This window comes from Amblyraja radiata, chromosome 13, assembly GCF_010909765.2.
Source record: "Amblyraja radiata isolate CabotCenter1 chromosome 13, sAmbRad1.1.pri, whole genome shotgun sequence".
Taxonomy (NCBI): domain Eukaryota; kingdom Metazoa; phylum Chordata; class Chondrichthyes; order Rajiformes; family Rajidae; genus Amblyraja; species Amblyraja radiata.
In genome coordinates, this window is record NC_045968.1 from 23140029 (window position 1) to 23157999 (window position 17971).

Genomic DNA, 17971 nt, shown 5'->3' on the forward strand with positions numbered 1-17971 from the left:
TCTCAATGGGATTAGGTTAGGTAAGGGGGAGGCACAGTGACACCTGGGTGTCCTTGTACACCGGTCACTGAAAGTTGGCGTGCAGGTACAGCAGGCAGTGAAGAAAGCTAATGGAATGTTGGCCTTCATAACAAGAGGATTTCAGTATAGGAGTAGAGAGTTTCTTCTGCAGTTGCATAGGGCTCTGGTAAGACCACGTCGGGAGTATTGTGTACAGTTTTGGTCTCCTAATTTGTGGAAGGACATCCTTATGGTTGAGGCAGTGCAGCGTAGGTTCACGAGATTGATCCCTGGGATGGTGGGACTGTCATATGAGGAAAGATTGAAAAGACTAGGCTTGTATTCACTGGAGTTTAGAAGGATGAGGGGGTATCTTATAGAAACATATCAAATTATAAAAGGACTGGACAGGCTAGATGCAGGAAAAATATTCCCAATGTTGGGCGAGTCCAGAACCAGGGGCCACAGTTTTAGAATAAAGGGGAGGCCATTTAGGACTGAGGTGAGAAAGAACTTTTTCACGCAGAGAGTTGTGAATTTGTGGAATTCCCTGCCACAGTGGGTAGTGGAGGCCAAATCACTGGATGGATTTAAGAGAGAGTTAGATAGAGCTCTAGGGGCTGGTGGAATCAAGGGATATGGGGAGAAGGCAGGCACGGGTTACTGATTGGGGATGATCAGCCATGATCACAATGAATGGCGGTGCTGGCTCGAAGGGCCGAATGGCCTCCTCCTGCATGTATTTTCTATGTTTCTTTGTTTCATAACCATGCACAGAGATAAGCATTATGAAATTGTGAAGAAACTCATCCCCTGTTTGATGGTACTAACTGCACTGATGAGTCACCAGACTGTGCTCTGCTTCTGAAATGTATTCTATTGAAGTCAATAGAGCAGAATTCTGGAAGCAAAGTATAAGGTACTGACACCCATAATGAAACATGCTTTTCATTTCTAGTTGGGCATGAATTTCTAGCCACAAAAATATTAGTCAAAGACCAAAGCAAAACATGGATTGAAACTATTTTCAAATGAATAATTTTGAAAGTTGCAATTTTCCAAGCATAACACTTGGAAGTAACTAATCAAAAGTGTCTTGATTGTCTAATCAAAAGTATTTTTAGTGTTTTGATTTAGAAACATAGAAACATAGAAAATAGTTAAATTGCCAGCATAATTTCTGTCATTGGATTATTTAGCACAAAAGACTGCAATATTCTAATTGTTTTTATATTCAGTGCAAATAGAATTTATACAATTTCTGCTTTCTTGGTGTTGGTTTTAAAAACATTTTATAAAAGATGGCCCAACCTCACATTGCTAAATTTTGGGAATTTCTGCTAATTTTACTAGCCTCCAGATTGAGGAGATTCCAAAATTAAAATTTACATTTATTGGCATTAGGCTACTCTGAATGTCCCCTGGTATGTTGGTAAGTGGTAGAATCTGTGGGTGTTGGGAGAGTTGATGAGAATGTGAGGAGCACAAAATGGGAGTGGTGTAAATGGGTGAATGGATAATGGTCAGCATGGACTTCGTGTGCCAAAGGACCTGGGACTAACCTTTCTGTCCTGGGCCTCCTCCATTGTCAGTGAGGCCAAACACAAATTGGAGGAACAGCAACTCATATTTCGCTTGGGCAGCTTACAACTTAACTGTATGAATATTGATTTATCTAACTTCAAGTAACCTTTGCATCCAGTCTCTCATTGCCCCTCTCCACACCCTAGTCGTTGTACTAGTTTCACTGTCATCTTGGTGAATTTCGCTATCTGTGCATTTCGTTATCACCAAGCCCACAATGGTCATCGTTACTTTTTTGCGTATCTTTCATTCATTTGTTCTCTATCTTTCTATATCACCATCTATATCTCTCATTTCCGTTTACTCTGCCATTCAGTCTGAAGAAGGGTCTCGACCCGAAACATCACTTATTCCTTTTCTCCAGGGATGCTGCCTGACCCGCTAAGTTACTCCAACTTTTTGTGTCTATCTTCGAGCCATAGGACCTGTTCCAGTGCTTATATGACTATGACAATCTCTGTCTGTCAGAGATAGCTTCTCTGATACAAACTGCTCCATTTCAGTCTCATTACTTGTTGGAATTTTTTGAAAGAACCATTTTATGATGCATTTGCTTTTAGTTTAATGTTAGCAATCATACGCAACTTTGCTATTAAAATAAAATTTCCTGTATTTAATTGTGCCAATGGCTCAAGGCTCATAACATTTAAATGCAAAACAAACTGCACATTATAAGCAGAAGAATGCCAATCCAATCTGGCATGGATTCCCTGAGCAACAACACTTGAGGGCACATTTTCAAGCTATGGTTTCCAAGCACAGCACCCCTTTAACTTGTATTACCTTGTCCTTTGCCTGGAATCCATTGTGTTCCTGAAGCCCAACATGTCACATAATGAGGATTTGACTGTTTTCAGTCCAATGAAAAGTCCCCAAAAAGTCTCAAATGCAAAATCACCCATTTCCTTATTATTGAAAAAAACCTCACTGATAAATGTCAACCATGTAGAATTTGCATTCCAATTCATTGTTTTAAGTATGGGTCATGTATGTCCAAATATTGAAATGGTGACCAACCAATCTTATTCATTTGTGGGGTGCTTTGATTTGAGAAACAAAAACTACTTGTGATGCTGCAACGGATTTTAGGCAATAGACTTTAGAGATACAGTGTGGAAACAGGCCCTTTGTCCTACTGAGACCTGCTGACCGGCAATAACCCTGTATAGTAGCGCTATCCTACATACTAGGGACAATTTACAATTAACATAGCCAATTAACCTACAAACCTGTACATCTTTGGAATGCAGGAAGAAATCTGGAGCACCTGGAGATAACCCATACCATCATAGGGCGAACGTACAAACTCTGTACAGACTGCACCCATAGTCAGGATCGAACCCGGGTCTCTGGCCCTGCAAGGCAGCAACTCTACCATTGCACAGCCGCCAAGGAGTGGAATGTTTTGTTGAAGATATAATTAAGCAGAAGTCCAATGTCATCTATCATTGTTATTATTTCCCATTATGCTTACAGAGACTCATAGTTGATATACTTTGAGTTTCTTTACACAATTAAAAATACCCAATTTTTACTGAAAACGAATGAAATCTGAAGTTAACAAATAATAATTGAAAAAGATCAAGGGTTAAGTAAGGCATAACTATCATCTGAACTGTTGCCAAGTTATCTGTGGATCCATTCAATGCCAGCTAATATTTTGGATAAATAATCTTTTTGAATCAACTGTTCAAAGCTTTAAAATTGACCTTTTTGCCATTGTTATTTCAATCCATACCACAAGGAACACTTTCAATATTTTGGGAGGGTAGGGACTCGGAAATACTTTAAATATGGGACCTTGTTTCCCCAGCCATTTCCATCCTAACCTGCCTACGAATACATTTGTCTTACCGAATTTATCTCCTTCAGCAATATTTCTCTCCTCATGAAAGGAACGAAGCCATAATTGTTTGTCTGCAAGATTCTTTGCAAAGAAAAGTCTACATTGGTCTTCAAAAAGCTTGTTTCTAAGTTTGAAAGCATATTTGACTCGACTGTCAAATTCCTCGTCGACCCCATCAAGCACATCTTCCACCATGCCGGTTTCTATGTAGATTCTTTCTTTGTAGTAAAGTATGTGGCGACGTATCATGTCCTGTCAAGTATGCCAAAGCGCAACTGTTAATCCTATTACCAGTTTTAATTATTAAGCTATTATATCAATAACCAACTAAGATAGAAACAATCGGTATTCACAGCAATTATTTGTTGTGCTGAAGTTCAAGCCAGAAGGTTGAGCATTATTTCTTAGGGACCATTATACTCGACAGCAGCAAAACATGTAGAAAAATGTGGCAAAAGAAATAGGGTCAATGTGTAGTACCTCATTTTCCATTTGGGCTCATTGCAGCCTTTTGGTTCAATATAGAATTTAATGGTTTCAGGTCGCATCATTTCTTGATCTGTATCAATCATCCATCTGTAATATTAGCTTATACCCACATGAATTATGACTAACATCCATAATTGGGTTGACAAGTGGCAAATGTGGTGCATTAATGCTCAATATATAAGTAAGTCATGTAATATAAAAGAAAATGATGTAATTATGTGTACACATAATGCAAGCAGCAACTACGTGGGTGTCTTGTTGTTAGTCCTTAATAAAGAACATACTCTTTTTTGAAGCACCTGGTGTGCTAAAAACATGGTCCCAAGAGTTTCCAAAATGGCAACAAGATCAGCACCACAAGGGACAATAAAAGAAAGCAGCTATCATTGCACCTCCTGGATTGTTTGCATCATGGAGCTCTGGAAAATCTCTGCAACTACAAAATGAAAGTTACAGAAACTGCAGGAAATCTCTGAAAACTACTGAATGCAGGCTCAATGGGTTGCATGTAAGGAACCGATTGTAGATAGGGAGGCTGCCGATCTTCTTGATGGCCCTTTATCTTTGGAGGAGTTGACTCGTGCATTGCATCAGCTCAGGAGGGGTAAGTCCCCCAGGCTGGATGGGCTGACGGTAGAGTTTGTAAGAGCCTTCTGGGGTATCCTGGGGGGTGATTACATGTTGGTTCTGGGGGAGAGCCTGGCGACCGGGGAGATGCCCCTCTCGTGGCGTAGAGCAGTTGTTGTCCTGCTGCCCAAGAAGGGGGAACTCCGCTTGTTGGAAAAACTGGCGCCCGGTCTCTCTCCTATGCACAGAGTATAAAGTTTTTGCACGGGCGATGGCAAATCGCCTGGGCTCCGTGCTGTCTCAATTGATTCACCATGACCAGTCCTATACAGTCCATGGCCGGTCCATCCAGGATAACATCCACCTGGTTAGAGACCTGATTCATCTAGCACAGGGTACTGGTCAGTCAGCTGCTTTTCTGTCTCTTGATCAGGAGAAGGCTTTTGATAGGGTAGAGCATGAATACCTTTTCGGGACGTTGCAAGCGTTTGGATTTGGACCGTGTCCGCCTTTTGTATGCCTTGTGAAGGTTAATGGTGCGTTGTTGGCTCCCTTTCATTTTGGGAGGGGGGGTCCGTCAGGGGTGCCCCATGTCAGGTCAGTTGTACTCGGTCTGTGTGGAGCCGTTCCTGTGTCTTCTTCAGAGGAGGTTGACAGGCCTGGCCCTACCTGGCCCGGGGGTGGAGTTGGTTCTTTCGGCGTATGCCGATGATGTACTCCTTATGTTCACCGATCCTGGTGACCTGTGGAGGACGCGTGATTGCCAGAAGATTTTCTCGGCTGCATCTTCTGCCAGGATTAATTGGAGCAAGTGCTCTGGACTTTTAGTGGGTCAGTGGCAGGTGGACTCCCTGCCAGAGGAGATGGCAATGTTTGCGTGGAGCACCACGCACCTCCTCTATCTGGGAGTGTACCTGAGTCCTACTGAGGATGCTTGACCGTCAAACTGGCAGGAATTGGAGACGAAAGTGGTTGCCAGGCTGGGGCGCTGGTCAGGCCTGCTTGGAGTTCTTTCTTTTCAGGGAAGGGTATTGGTCATAAACCAGCTGGTGGCCTCCATGTTATGGTACCGGCTGGCTACTCTTCTCCCGCCTTCCATTTTTGTAAATGCTTTACAGAAGAAACTGGTGGACTTCTTTTGGGCAAATAGGAAGCACTGGGTTTCCGCAGCAGTCCTGAGTCTCCCGTTAGAGGAGGGCGGCCAGTCCTTGGTATGCGTGCGTACCCAGGTGGCGGCTCTCCGTCTCAGGACTCTGCGGAGGTATATGTATATAGAGAACCCCCCCAGATGGCACGCTTTGGCCACGTATTTTTTCCGACGGGGTCGTTGTCTAAGGGGGGTCTCGCGGCTCCCGGTGGCAGGCATCAGTCGACCCGCCCTAAGGGGCTTGCCTGTTTTCTACCGGGATGTGTTAAGTGTAAGGAATCTGGTTGTTTTCAGCCAGCGTGTAGCTCCACGAGGGGAGGGGGATGTTGCGGCTGCGGGAGTGGCCGGTCCTCACCCAATCATAGCGGGTGTCGAGGAAAGGCGTGTGCCTAGAGTGGTTTTGAATGAGCTTTTACCCGCTCCGTCAGATCTGCTCATCGGGCCTCGGCTCCGGGATATTTCTCGGGCACCGGCTCCACTTAACCTGAGCCGCCTTTCTGAGATGATTAGCGTGACGCGAAGAGACGCTCACTGTATAGAATGTTCCTGCACATTCTGCACCTCCTTGCCTTCGTCTCCCGTCCCGACACACCATGGCGGACGGTGTTACCACCTGAAGGTGGGGAAGGCCCCCAGTGGGGGGTCCCTCTACAAGGGAGTTGTTCCCCCTTTACATTGGGGACCTGGGGTGGAGAGTGCTGCACAGAGCGGTGGCATGTAACAAACTTTTGAGTCGGTTCACGGGCTCGTCCGCTACTTGTATTTTCTGTGGCGTGGAAGAGACCGTGTTCCACGCTTATATGGAGTGTGAGAGGCTACTGCCCCTGTACCAATGTCTGAAGGGGTTGTTCCTAAAGTTCTGGTTGCATTTTAGTCCTACGATTCTTGTGTTTGGACACAAGGCAGGGTGTGGGGAGAGCCAAGTGGGGGGGGGGTGAGGGGTTGCTCCTGGGCCTGGCCAAGATGGCCATTCGCGGGTCCAGGCAGCAGGCGGTCGATGGTCAGGCTAGAGTCGGCTGCCTGCCCCTCTTTCGGGCCTACATCCGTGCACGTGTCCCTGGAGAGGGAACACGCGGTGTCCACGGGGACTTTGGAGGTCTTCCGTGGGCGCTGGGGTTGAGAGTATTGTGAACAATGATTTGTAATGTTATTTTATAATGACACTTGATATAATGTAATTTCTTTTTTTTGTTTATGACTTTGATCTGTTGTAATATTTGTTGTGTCGAATAAAGTCTTGGAATTTAAAAAAAAAAAAAAAAAAGAGAGAGAAGCAGAGAGTGCTGTAACGATCATACATCCCAGCTGCTGTAATTCTTCAATCTGCACTAACTGCTTTCAAAGTTAAGAAATATAGCCACGCAGGCAGTGCTAGTATGCAATACAAAGGTGAAGCAGTAAAGTACCAACTCACTGGAGACTAGAGTTCAGGGCAAGAAAAAAAAACTATCTACTTAAGCATTGGAGACTCCTCAGAGTGTATGACAAAGTGTGTGGTTCATTCACACCCTGCCCGGAAGGAATGGTGATATCTTTTCATCTTGACGTGGAAGAGATGTACTGAGAATGTCCAATGATTAAATGTTGAATCAAGGGACTAAAAAAAAGCAATTTCGTACATAGATTAAGCTCTGGAGCATATTATTTACCTACTAGCTTAATAGCTCTGCAGAGAGCTGACAAGGTAATACAGAGACAACATTTTAACCCATAAATGTTTGAGATAGCAGAGAGTTATAAATTTGGAATAGGCACCAGCACAAAATGAGAGAAACAATGAATGATTGCACATAGGCCTACCAATGCACTGCAACCTTGGAGATTTTACAGATCATATACATGGAGACAATTAAAGAGAGGTTAAAAAGGTGAAAGAATCCAATTAAAGCTGTTAAAACAAATCTCCTAATTACTTTCAGAGAGATAGCAACCAGAAATGCAGATATATTGAGAAATAGCAGACACAATGACCAGAAAGAATGCCTCAAAATGAAAAAAGGACAGTGTATTTCACTCGTGCTAACATTAAGTGGGATGAAATTCTGTTTGCTATAAACCTTAATGTCAAGCTGGTAGCTGAACTATTATAACTTACTTGTGTTTTGTATCTAGCCCATTGGGTAATGTGTAAATGATGAAGAGGGCAGAACCAAGCCAAATCCAGGCATATCACCAAGGGTGAGTGCGTGCTGTTTGAAGAAGCTTTCCACTTATATCGTAGTCAGTCTATACCTGAAAAATCATGCACAGGCAGCCCAAGGTTTTCCAGCCATTGAATTAATGGAAAGACATGGGGAGGAATGCAATTTTAAGTTATACAATGCAGGTGTGCATCAAGAATGATAACTCAGAAAATTTTAAGTGAATATGTTTGAGATGGTAATAGAAAATGGAATTTAAGATTAGCTGCCAAACTTACAGACTCAAAATATGAAGGAGAAGCAGGAGAAGAGGATTGAGTATTAGTTTCAAAGGTAGGAATGGTCTAAAGGGCCTGTCCCACTTGGGTGTTATTTGCACGTCATTTATGCGTCACGAAGCACGACACAACATCATTTACGCATCATGCACGCATCGTAACGCGCACCTGACATGCGCATGGCGTACATTACGCATGCATGGCGCGTGGTGTGACGTGGTGGCGTAGGCAGTGACGCGCGGTTGCGCACGCCGCCCCAGGATTTTGAGATTTGTTTTAACAGCTTGAATTGGATTCTTTCACCTTTTTGACCTCTCTTTAATTGTCCTAATTTATATGATCTGTAAAATCTGTATATCACGTGCGTGACGCGCAAATGACGCCCAAGTGGGACAGGCCCTTTAGGAGCAACAAATGTTGTCATGATAGTAAAGAAGATTGTTCAATGCCACAAATGTGGTGGAAATTAGATTAAAAGGTTGGAATTAAATAGTGTTATCTTCAAAAGAGTTAGTTTGGCATTGGAGCAGTTAATCATTTATCCATAGACTCAGAGAGGTATAACGTGAAAACAGGCCATTCTGCTGACTGAATCCATGCTAATCACCAACACTGACCCATTGATCATAGAGTTATAAAGCATGGACACTGGCTATTCAGCCCGCGACATCCACGCTTATCTGTAAGCACCCATCATCCAACACTTATCCTGTAGCCTCCTGTGCCTAGGTGATCCAAATGCTTGTGTAGACACTTATGGGCCTGTCCCACTTACGTGACTTTTTTTGGGGACTTCCGGCACCCGTCATAGGTCGTTGCAGGTCGGCGAAAATTTTCAACGTTGAAAATTCAGCGGCGACCAGAAAGACGCTACGACTCTTTGGGCGACTGAGGAGACTACTCACGACTATACAGGCGACTCGTCACGGGGTGAAGCCTGTACGGTTGTGAATAGTCACCCAAAGAGTCGTACCTTTTTCTGGTTGTCGCTGGATTTTCGACATTGAAAATTTTCGGTGACCTGTAACAACCTATGATGGGTGCCGGCAGTCGCCAAAAAAGTCATGTAAGTGAGACAGGCCCATTAGGCATCAAATACCTGCTCTATATTAATGGTAACTTTCACAATAACTTCACCTTCCCCTTCACTGAGTTCTCCAATTCTAAGGCATGTTTCTTTTCTGAACACCAATAAAAAAAAAATATTTATGACTTCACTTATAATTTCTGGCCCTTCACTGAGTTCTACAATTCTAACTCATGCTTCTTTTGTGAATACCGATAAAATGTTTTTATTTATGACCTCTCTGCAAGGATACCAAGATAGGAGGTGTTGTGGATAATGAAGAGGATTTCCAAAGTCTACAGAGTGATTTAGGCCATTTGGAAAAATGGGCTGAAAGATGGCAGATGGAGTTTAATGCTGATAAATGTCAGGTGTTACACCTTGGCAGGACAAATCAAAATAGGACGTACATGATAAATGGTAGGGAATTGAAGAATACAGTTGAACAGAGGGATCTGGGAATAACCGTGCATAGTTCCTTGAAGGTGGAATCTCATATAGATAGGGTGGTAAAGAAAGCTTTTGGTATGCTAGCCTTTATAAATCAGAGCATTGAGTATAGAAGCTGGGATGTAATGTTAAAATTGTACAAGGCATTGGTGAGACCAAATCTGGAGTATGGTGTACAATTTTGGTCGCCCAATTATAGGAAGGATGTCAACAAAATAGAGAGAGTACAGAGGAGATTTACTAGAATGTTGCCTGGGTTTCAACAACAAAGTTACAGAGATAGGTTGAATAAGTTAGGTCTTTATTCTCTGGAGCGCAGAAGGTTAAGGGGGGACTTGATAGAGGTCTTTAAAATGATGAGAGGGATAGACAGAGTTGATGTGATCAAGCTTTTCCCTTTGAGAATAGGGAAGATTCAAACAAGAGGACATGACTTCAGAATTAAGGGACAGAAGTTTAGGGGTAACATGAGGGGGAACTTCTTTACTCAGAGAGTGGTAGCGGTGTGGAATGAGCTTCCAGTGGAAGTGGTGGCGGCAGGTTCGTTGGTATCATTTAAAAATAAATTGGATAGGCATATGGATGAGAAGGGAATGGAGGGTTATGGTATGAGTGCAGGCAGGTGGGACTAAGGGAAAAAAGTTGTTCGGCACGGACTTGTAGGGCCGAGATGGCCTGTTTCCGTGCTGTAATTGTTATATGGTTATATGGTTATAAATTGCTCCTGCTGCCAACATTGGCCCCTACTCTTTCTCAGGTTATTGTTTTGTCCATAATATACTGACAAAAATGCCTTCAAATTTGCCTTAATCCTGACAACTAGTGATATTTTGTAACTTACCTTTGCCTTCCTAATTTCCTTTTTAAGTATCTCCCTGCACTCATAATGCCCTTGATGGGCCTGCTCTATCTTTAGTTATCCATACATACCACCTTCACACATATCGTGTTCAAAGATGGGTCATGATTGAACCCAGCTAATTGCAGTTCAATTAGCTGTGCCATTGTGCTGCCCTTATATACTGTAGAACAAAAATAGTTGTGGATCCAGTGAGTAGGAGGTGAAATTGTTGGCTTGAAGCAGATGGGGAAATCATTGAAAGAGCTCATTACATTGAGAGGGGGTGGTGGTTGACGAGGTGGCTATGACGAGCAGGTTGTGGGCACTACATGGGTGAGTTGAATTGCTAGAGTGTGTTCTGAGAGAATATTGAGTTCATCAGACTAAAGCAATATGAGGGCTAGAAACTGACGAGTCAAAGAGGCAGAGAGAGAGAGAGAGTCAGGTAAGGTGACGTAATGTGGATAACCTCAAACATGGACGCTTAGTGTGAAGAAAATCCAACGTTTATGTTCAGAGTAAGGATGAAGTTAAATGTTCTAATGCAAGTACTGGTCCATATATACAAGAACTCTGTGGCAAGCCTAGATGAATATGTCTCTGCCGATACTGACTTCATCAGCAAGTGTGCTGTGGACTGCATACCGAAAAGATGATATATGTGTTCCTCAAACGATGATCTGCGAGGTCCATTGCCAAATGAAGTTTAAGTCTACAGCATTTAAGTCAAATGATTCCCAAGTAATGCAAGAAATCTATCCATGACCTTTGCAGCGCCATTAAGGATGCCGAGAGGGAATTCTCAGCATGGAGGCCTAAGGCAATGATCTGGATATCCATAGATTGTGGCAATGCTTGCACACTATAACGCCCCCTCTCTCTCTCAATGTCAGCAAGACAAAGGAGCCAGTTACCAACTTTAAAAACCATGGTGGAGCACACAGGCTCAAAACAACATCAATGGTGTCGAAGGGAAAATAGTAGAGAGCTTCAGGTTCCTTGGCATTAATATTGCAAATGATCTGTTATGGACCAATCACATTGATGCGACAGCCAAGGAGGCACACCAACACCTCTACTTCTTGGTGAGTGTGGAAATTTGACGACTTCAATGACTCTCACAAAATCTCATCTTTAATGAATCATAGAAAGCATACACTGCTTAGTTTTGGAAGAGCTCTGTCTAAGAGATTGTAAAGAATTGCAGATGGGGGAAGGGGAAAAGAGGAGGAACAAAGGAGGACCCAGCGTGGGGGGACCACTGTAAGGTGTGGCGGGGAGGGGGTGGGGTCGAAGAGAACAAAGGTAACCTGGCACGGGATACTTTGTAACTTTGACAGCGCCGTTTATGTGGCGCCTATTGCATACCTTGTGAATGCCAGCAAAGAATCTCACTGTGACTTGTCATATGTGAAAATAGAGTATTCCATTCCAATGTAAGTAAGTACGTTTTATTTACATAGCACATTTAAATCAACTCGTGTTGAAACCAAAGTGCTGTACATAGATAAATTGGGTTACCATATATTCATACAAAATAAAAAGAGAAAAGACACAACACACTATAGAATTTAACATGAAATGCCCCCCCACAGCGGAATCAACATTTTCCACTGTGAGGGAAGGCAGTAAAAAGTCCAGTCCTCTTCCTCTGTGTTCATCCGTGGTCGGGGCCTATTTGAGGCCTCCGCAGTCGCCGCAGTCTCCGCAGCGGAGGCCCGATGTTTCAGGCCCTCTTGCCTGGATGATGGAGCTCCAGCTCCGGAGAGAACACTCTTAGCATCATTGGAGTTCTGAATCTGAAAGGCTGGGTGAGTGGGCAAATGTTTGGCAGATGCAGTATAATGTGGATAAATGTGAGGTTATCCATTTTGGTGGCAAAAACAGGAAAGCAGACTATTATCTAAATGGTGGCCGACTAGGAAAAGGGGAGATGCAGCGAGACCTGGGTGTCATGGTACGCCAGTCATTGAAAGTAGGCATGCAGGTGCAGCAGGCAGTGAAGAAAGCGAATGGTATGTTAGCTTTCATAGCAAAAGGATTTGAGTATAGGAGCAGGGAGGTTCTACTGCAGTTGTACAGGGTCTTGGTGAGACCACACCTGGAGTATTGCGTACAGTTTTGGTCTCCAAATCTGAGGAAGGACATTATTGCCATAGAGGGAGTGCAGAGAAGGTTCACCAGACTGATTCCTGGGATGTCAGGACTGTCTTATGAAGAAAGACTGGATAGACTTGGTTTATACTCTCTAGAATTTAGGAGATTGAGAGGGTATCTTATAGACACTTATAAAATTCTTAAGGGGTTGGACAGGCTAGATGCAGGAAGATTGCTCCCGATGTTGGGGAAGTCCAGGACAAGGGGTCACAGCTTAAGGATAAGGGGGAAATCCTTTAAAACCGAGATGAGAAGAACTTTTTTCACACAGAGAGTGGTGAAGCTCTGGAACTCTCTGTCACAGAGGGTAGTCGAGGCCAGTTCATTGGCTATATTTAAGAGGGAGTTAGATATGGCCCTTGTGGCTAGGGGGATCAGAGGGTATGGAGAGAAGGCAGGTACGGGATACTGAGTTGGATGATCAGCCATGATCATATTGAATGGCGGTGCAGGCTCGAAGGGCCGAATGGCACCTAATTTCTATGTTTCTATGTTTCTATGAATCGGCTGTTTCCTACCAGAGACCGCAGCTCCCGAAGTCCACAGGCCGCGCTGGGCGGAGATTCACACTGGCAACCTCGGCGAAAGATCCTAGACCTCCGCGGTGTTGAAGTCAGCGCTGCCGGCAGCTGGACACTCCACAACCACGGCACCGCGATGTTGGAGTCGGCGGTTTCAGCACTCCGGAGCTTACCACACGGCGACCCGGGTAAGGCATCGCCCGCTCCGTGATGCTGCTTCAGTGCTGCACCGCCGCCGAAGCTGAAGTTCTGGCTGGTCCCGACAGGAAACGTCGCTCCAGTCCAGGTGGTAGGCCGCGAGGAAGGGGAGAAGATGCGGCTCTGAGGAAAGACGCATCTCCAACCAGGCAGGGACTGAGAAAAACAGTTTCCCCCTTCCCTCACCCCCCACATAAAAGAACTAGAAGACCTCCAAACAAACTTTTAAACACAGTAAAAATAAATAAAAAGGGTGAAAGGACAGACTGTAGGCAGAGCAGCCATACACAACGGCGCCCCCCTCCTGCAGACCGCCATCTTTGTAGCCTGGTTCATCACACAGACTGGACCTCGTATCTTCCCCTTTGATCTATCTGTTGCCCTCGAGTTTGATGATTTATTTATGTTTGTATAATATACCTGACAAAACAAATCTTTTCACTGTGCCTCGGTACATACTGTATGACAATAATAAACCTAATCCGAGGAAGTAACAGAAAGGTTAAATCACTTTATTTACATTTTGGATATTATTAACATTAGCTAGCTTAACAAGTAGACAGCTATTGAAAATGTGAACATTTTTATTTTTAGCTGCGATTTTACCTTTTTGCAGAAAATCATCTGATGGTCAAAGAGGAAAGTCACAAAAGTCTTTGCCCTGCCACCTTTTCCGACAATCACGACTAAATCACCACGGTGGACCATTTGACTGCTGCGGAATATAAGATCTTCACCCTGATAATATAAAGATATCATAAGCACCAGCTCCGTTATTAGCTCCCTTAATCTCCACCCAGGTTCTGGGTGGAAATTAGTGCAGTATATATTGAAGTTATTGCATTCACAATATTATTTCTGCCATAATATGAATGGAGCAATCCTTTCCAGTGGATTAACTCCTCAAATGGACAATGGCATGCCAGATCATATGCTGTATCACCCAATAATCAGAAGAATTCATTCAGATCTCGGCAATATCAACAATTTGGATGAGAACATACACGGCAAGATTAGCAAGTTTGCAGATGATACTAAGGTGGGTGGTTTTGCAGATAGTGAATGTGGTTGCGAAAAATTGCAGAAGGATCTTGTTCAATTGGCAAGTAGCCTGAGGATTGGTTGATGGGATTTAATACAGAAACATGTGAGGTGTTGCATTTTGGGTAGTCTAACATGGGCAGGACCTACCCAGTGAATGGTAGGTCTCTAGGTAGTGTTTCATAGTAGCAGAATCTAGGAGTGCAGGTGCATAGCTCCCTGAAGGTGGAGTCACAGGTAGATCGGGTGGTCAAAAAAAGAGTTTGGCACATTGGCCTTCATCAGCCGGAGTAATGAGAATAGAAGTTGGGAGGTCATGTTGCAGTTGTGTAAGACATTGGTGAGGCCACATTTTGAGTATTGTGTTATGGGCCCTGTTATAGGTCAGTGAAATTCCTCGTATGTTGTAAAACATACTTGACGAATAAAATCTGATTCTGATTCTGATTATAGGAAATATGTTGTCAAGCTGGAAAGGGTACAGAGAAGATTTACGAGGCCATGACTAGAGGGTCTGCGCTATAGGAAAAGGTTGAGTTGGCTGGGACTCTATTCCTTGGAGTGCAGGAGGTGATCTTATAGCAGTGTACAAGATCATGAGAGAAATAGATCGGGCAGATGCACGGAGTCTTTTGCCCAGAATAGATGAATCGAGGACCAGACGACATAGGTTTAAGGTGAAGGGGAAATGATTTAATGGAAATCTGACGGGTAACATTTTCACACAACGGGTGGTGGAGGTATGGAACAAGCTGCCAGAGGAGGTAGTTGAGGTGGGGACTATCCCAACATTTAAGAAGCAGTTAAACAGGTACATGGATAGGACAGGTTTGGAGGGATGTGGACCAAATGCTGGAAGGTGGGACTAGTGTAGATGGGACATGTGGGCAAGTTGCGCCTGTTTCCACATTGTATCACTCTATGACTCTATGACACTAATGGGGTCTCAACCAACATAAACGGTGGTGGTGAAAGACATGTCCCAAGGAAATCTGGCCCTTTAATGTCCACTCAGTGTTAAAACAACAATAATTTCTCAATCAAAATACTGAAAATCCCTGCTGTGAATAATAGATTTATTAAAATAAGGATGGCCTTTTAATAGGGTAACAGTCAGAATATTGCCCCTATGGTAGTGGTATCAAAAACAAGAGGGCATAGGTTTTAAGGTGAGAGGAAGGAGATTTAAAGAGGATCTGAGGGGAAAATCTTTTGCGAAGAATTATTGATTTATCAAACACGTTGTAGGAGTTGGGAAAATTGGATGCCATCATTCCATTTAACAGGCATTTAGACAGACACTTTGATAGGTAAGGCATAGAAGGATGCAAAGCTAATGCGGGCAAATGGGATTGGTGTAGATGTTCAGAGAGGGCAGCCGGAAGGTATGTCTCTGTGCTTTAAGTCTATTACTATTAGAGATTTTAGGTCAAATTTTAAGTATCTATTGTGTTTAAAGAACACCTGCTTGCCACGAGAACTGTGGAGTGTTATTTGCAATATACACTTGTAGTTTTCTCTTAGAATCAAAAACCTAGGGTTTTCTGCTGCAAGGAGAAGATGGAAGAGAATGTGCTGTGCTGAATATGTCAGCAATGGCAGAGTTTCAGTGACCTTCATCAAGGCAAACTACATGACGGAAAATCTTCTATTGATCCAAGATCTGCAAGAACAGTGATGTCAACTGCAAGAGGGCTTTGACAAGCAGTTTGTCAGCAGTGATAGTTCTTTTGAACAGTTAATTGGGGGGAAAAAACCAGAAGCTGACACTATTTGATTCACTCTCACCATCTTCCATCATCATGGAGCTATAGTCAACACAGAAACAGGCATTTCAGCCCACCATCTCCATGCTGACCATTATATTTATCTGCACTAGTTCTGTTTACTCACTTATAGCCCATAGATTTCTGTGCTTTGGTCAGTCAAGTGATTGTCTATATGCTTCTTAATTGTTGTGAGAGTATCTGCCTCCACCATCTCTACAGGCAATGAGTTCCAATTGCTCTGTGTGAAAAGATCTCCCCTCGGGTTTCCTTTAAACCTTCTACCTCCCACCTTATATGATGCCCTCTGTATTATACATCTCCAACAAAGGAAAAAAAGTCATATTGTCTATCATATCTATCCCCCCCATAATTTTCTGAACCTCTATTAAGGTCTCCCATCAGCCTTCCCTACTTGAGGGAAAACAAAGCCAATATCTAGTCTCCCCTTTTAACTGAAATGCTCCAAACCAGGCAACATCCTGGTGAATCTCCTTTGAAGCCACTCCAGCACAATTATATTTCCTCTGGTGTGGCAACCAGAACTATGCACAGTTCCCAAACCAATGTTTTCTAAAGTTGGAAAATCATGTATCTGCTCTTATATTCCATTCAGCAGCTGATGAAAACTAATATCCAATACACTTTCTTTTCCACCACATCTACCTGATTTCAGAGATTTGTGGATTTGTATGTTTGTCAATCCTCCCTAAGACTGTATCATTTACTATGTATATGTAGGATTGCTCTTATTTGACCTTCAAAAATACATTACTTCATACTTGTCAGGATTGAATTCTATCTCCCATTGCTTGATCGATATTTCCAGTTGATCAACGTCATGTTGTGGAAGTAAATAATGATTTAAACTCACAAAATGGATTCCGCTGAAACTAAGACAGGCTTTCACCTTCTTCTATTAAATTGCAAAGCTGGCAAAAAAGCACTAACCTTTGCTTTCAGTACATAAACAAAGCTAGCAGACTGTTGATATTACCTTTCCAATAACATAAGTGAGATAACAAGCACAGCTTCATGAATGGCTCTTCTACAATGTAAACATTGAGAGAGAATTCAGACTATAAGATTATAATGTGCGTCATAAGTTTAAAAAAAAGCAAAATGCTTGTTCTGCAGAAATATAACCTTCTCATATAACCATATATGGCTAACCCTTCCTCTATCAGAAGAACCTGTCAATCTTAAGAAGCTGCCAATCTTAAGAAGCAAGAGGCTGTACTATGATCTGTGGATAAGGTATATATATGTAATTAGATCACTGCCTCTTTGTGTGGGGATGAGAACTCTATATAGTCTGTAATCTGCATACTGTTAAGAGTTCTACCACAGCCACCTGGTGAAATAAAGATTGTACTGCTTGATCACTGATTTTATTTGCGTTTTTGTCTGTTTAAGAATACTGAACCGCAACAATGTCATAGCGTTGTTATCTAGAACACCACAATTGTCTGTGTCATCTGCTAACTTACTAATTATAACTCCTCCTTTTCACATCAAAGTCACTAATGTATGTCACAAATATGAAAGGGTCCCAGCACCGATCCCTGTGGTACATCAGTAGTCACAGACTTCCAATCAAAAAAACAACCCTGTATCACCGCCCGATGCCTGCTATTAATTACTAAGTCAGTTTTGGATCCACTTTGCAGGGCTCCCCAGATCCAAGAGTCTTTAACGTTTTGGATGAGACTATCATGTGCGACCTTGTTAAAATCCTTTTCAAAGAAATTCAGGCAAACAGCATCAACTATGCTGCCCTCATCAATGTACTGTTGTCTTCTCAAAAGATTCAAACTCGTTAGACAGGATTTCCCTCAAATATAACTATCTCTAATCAATCCTTGCCTTCCCAAGTGCA

The 17971-nt window shown here is 43.1% G+C and overlaps 1 protein-coding gene across 1 annotated transcript in view; it reads right to left on the reverse strand.

Annotated features, from left to right (window-relative positions):
* Positions 1-3115: 3115 nt before the first annotated feature.
* LOC116980139 (rho guanine nucleotide exchange factor 9-like) overlaps positions 3116-17971 on the reverse strand; it is a 38268-nt gene continuing 23412 nt past the window's right edge. The window contains exons 8-10 of the mRNA XM_033032249.1: positions 13892-14023; positions 3439-3682; positions 3116-3135 (exon numbers count right to left, since the gene is read on the reverse strand). Of these exons, the coding sequence (XP_032888140.1) occupies positions 3116-3135; positions 3439-3682; positions 13892-14023 (396 nt within the window). The remainder of the gene's footprint in view (positions 3136-3438; positions 3683-13891; positions 14024-17971) is intronic.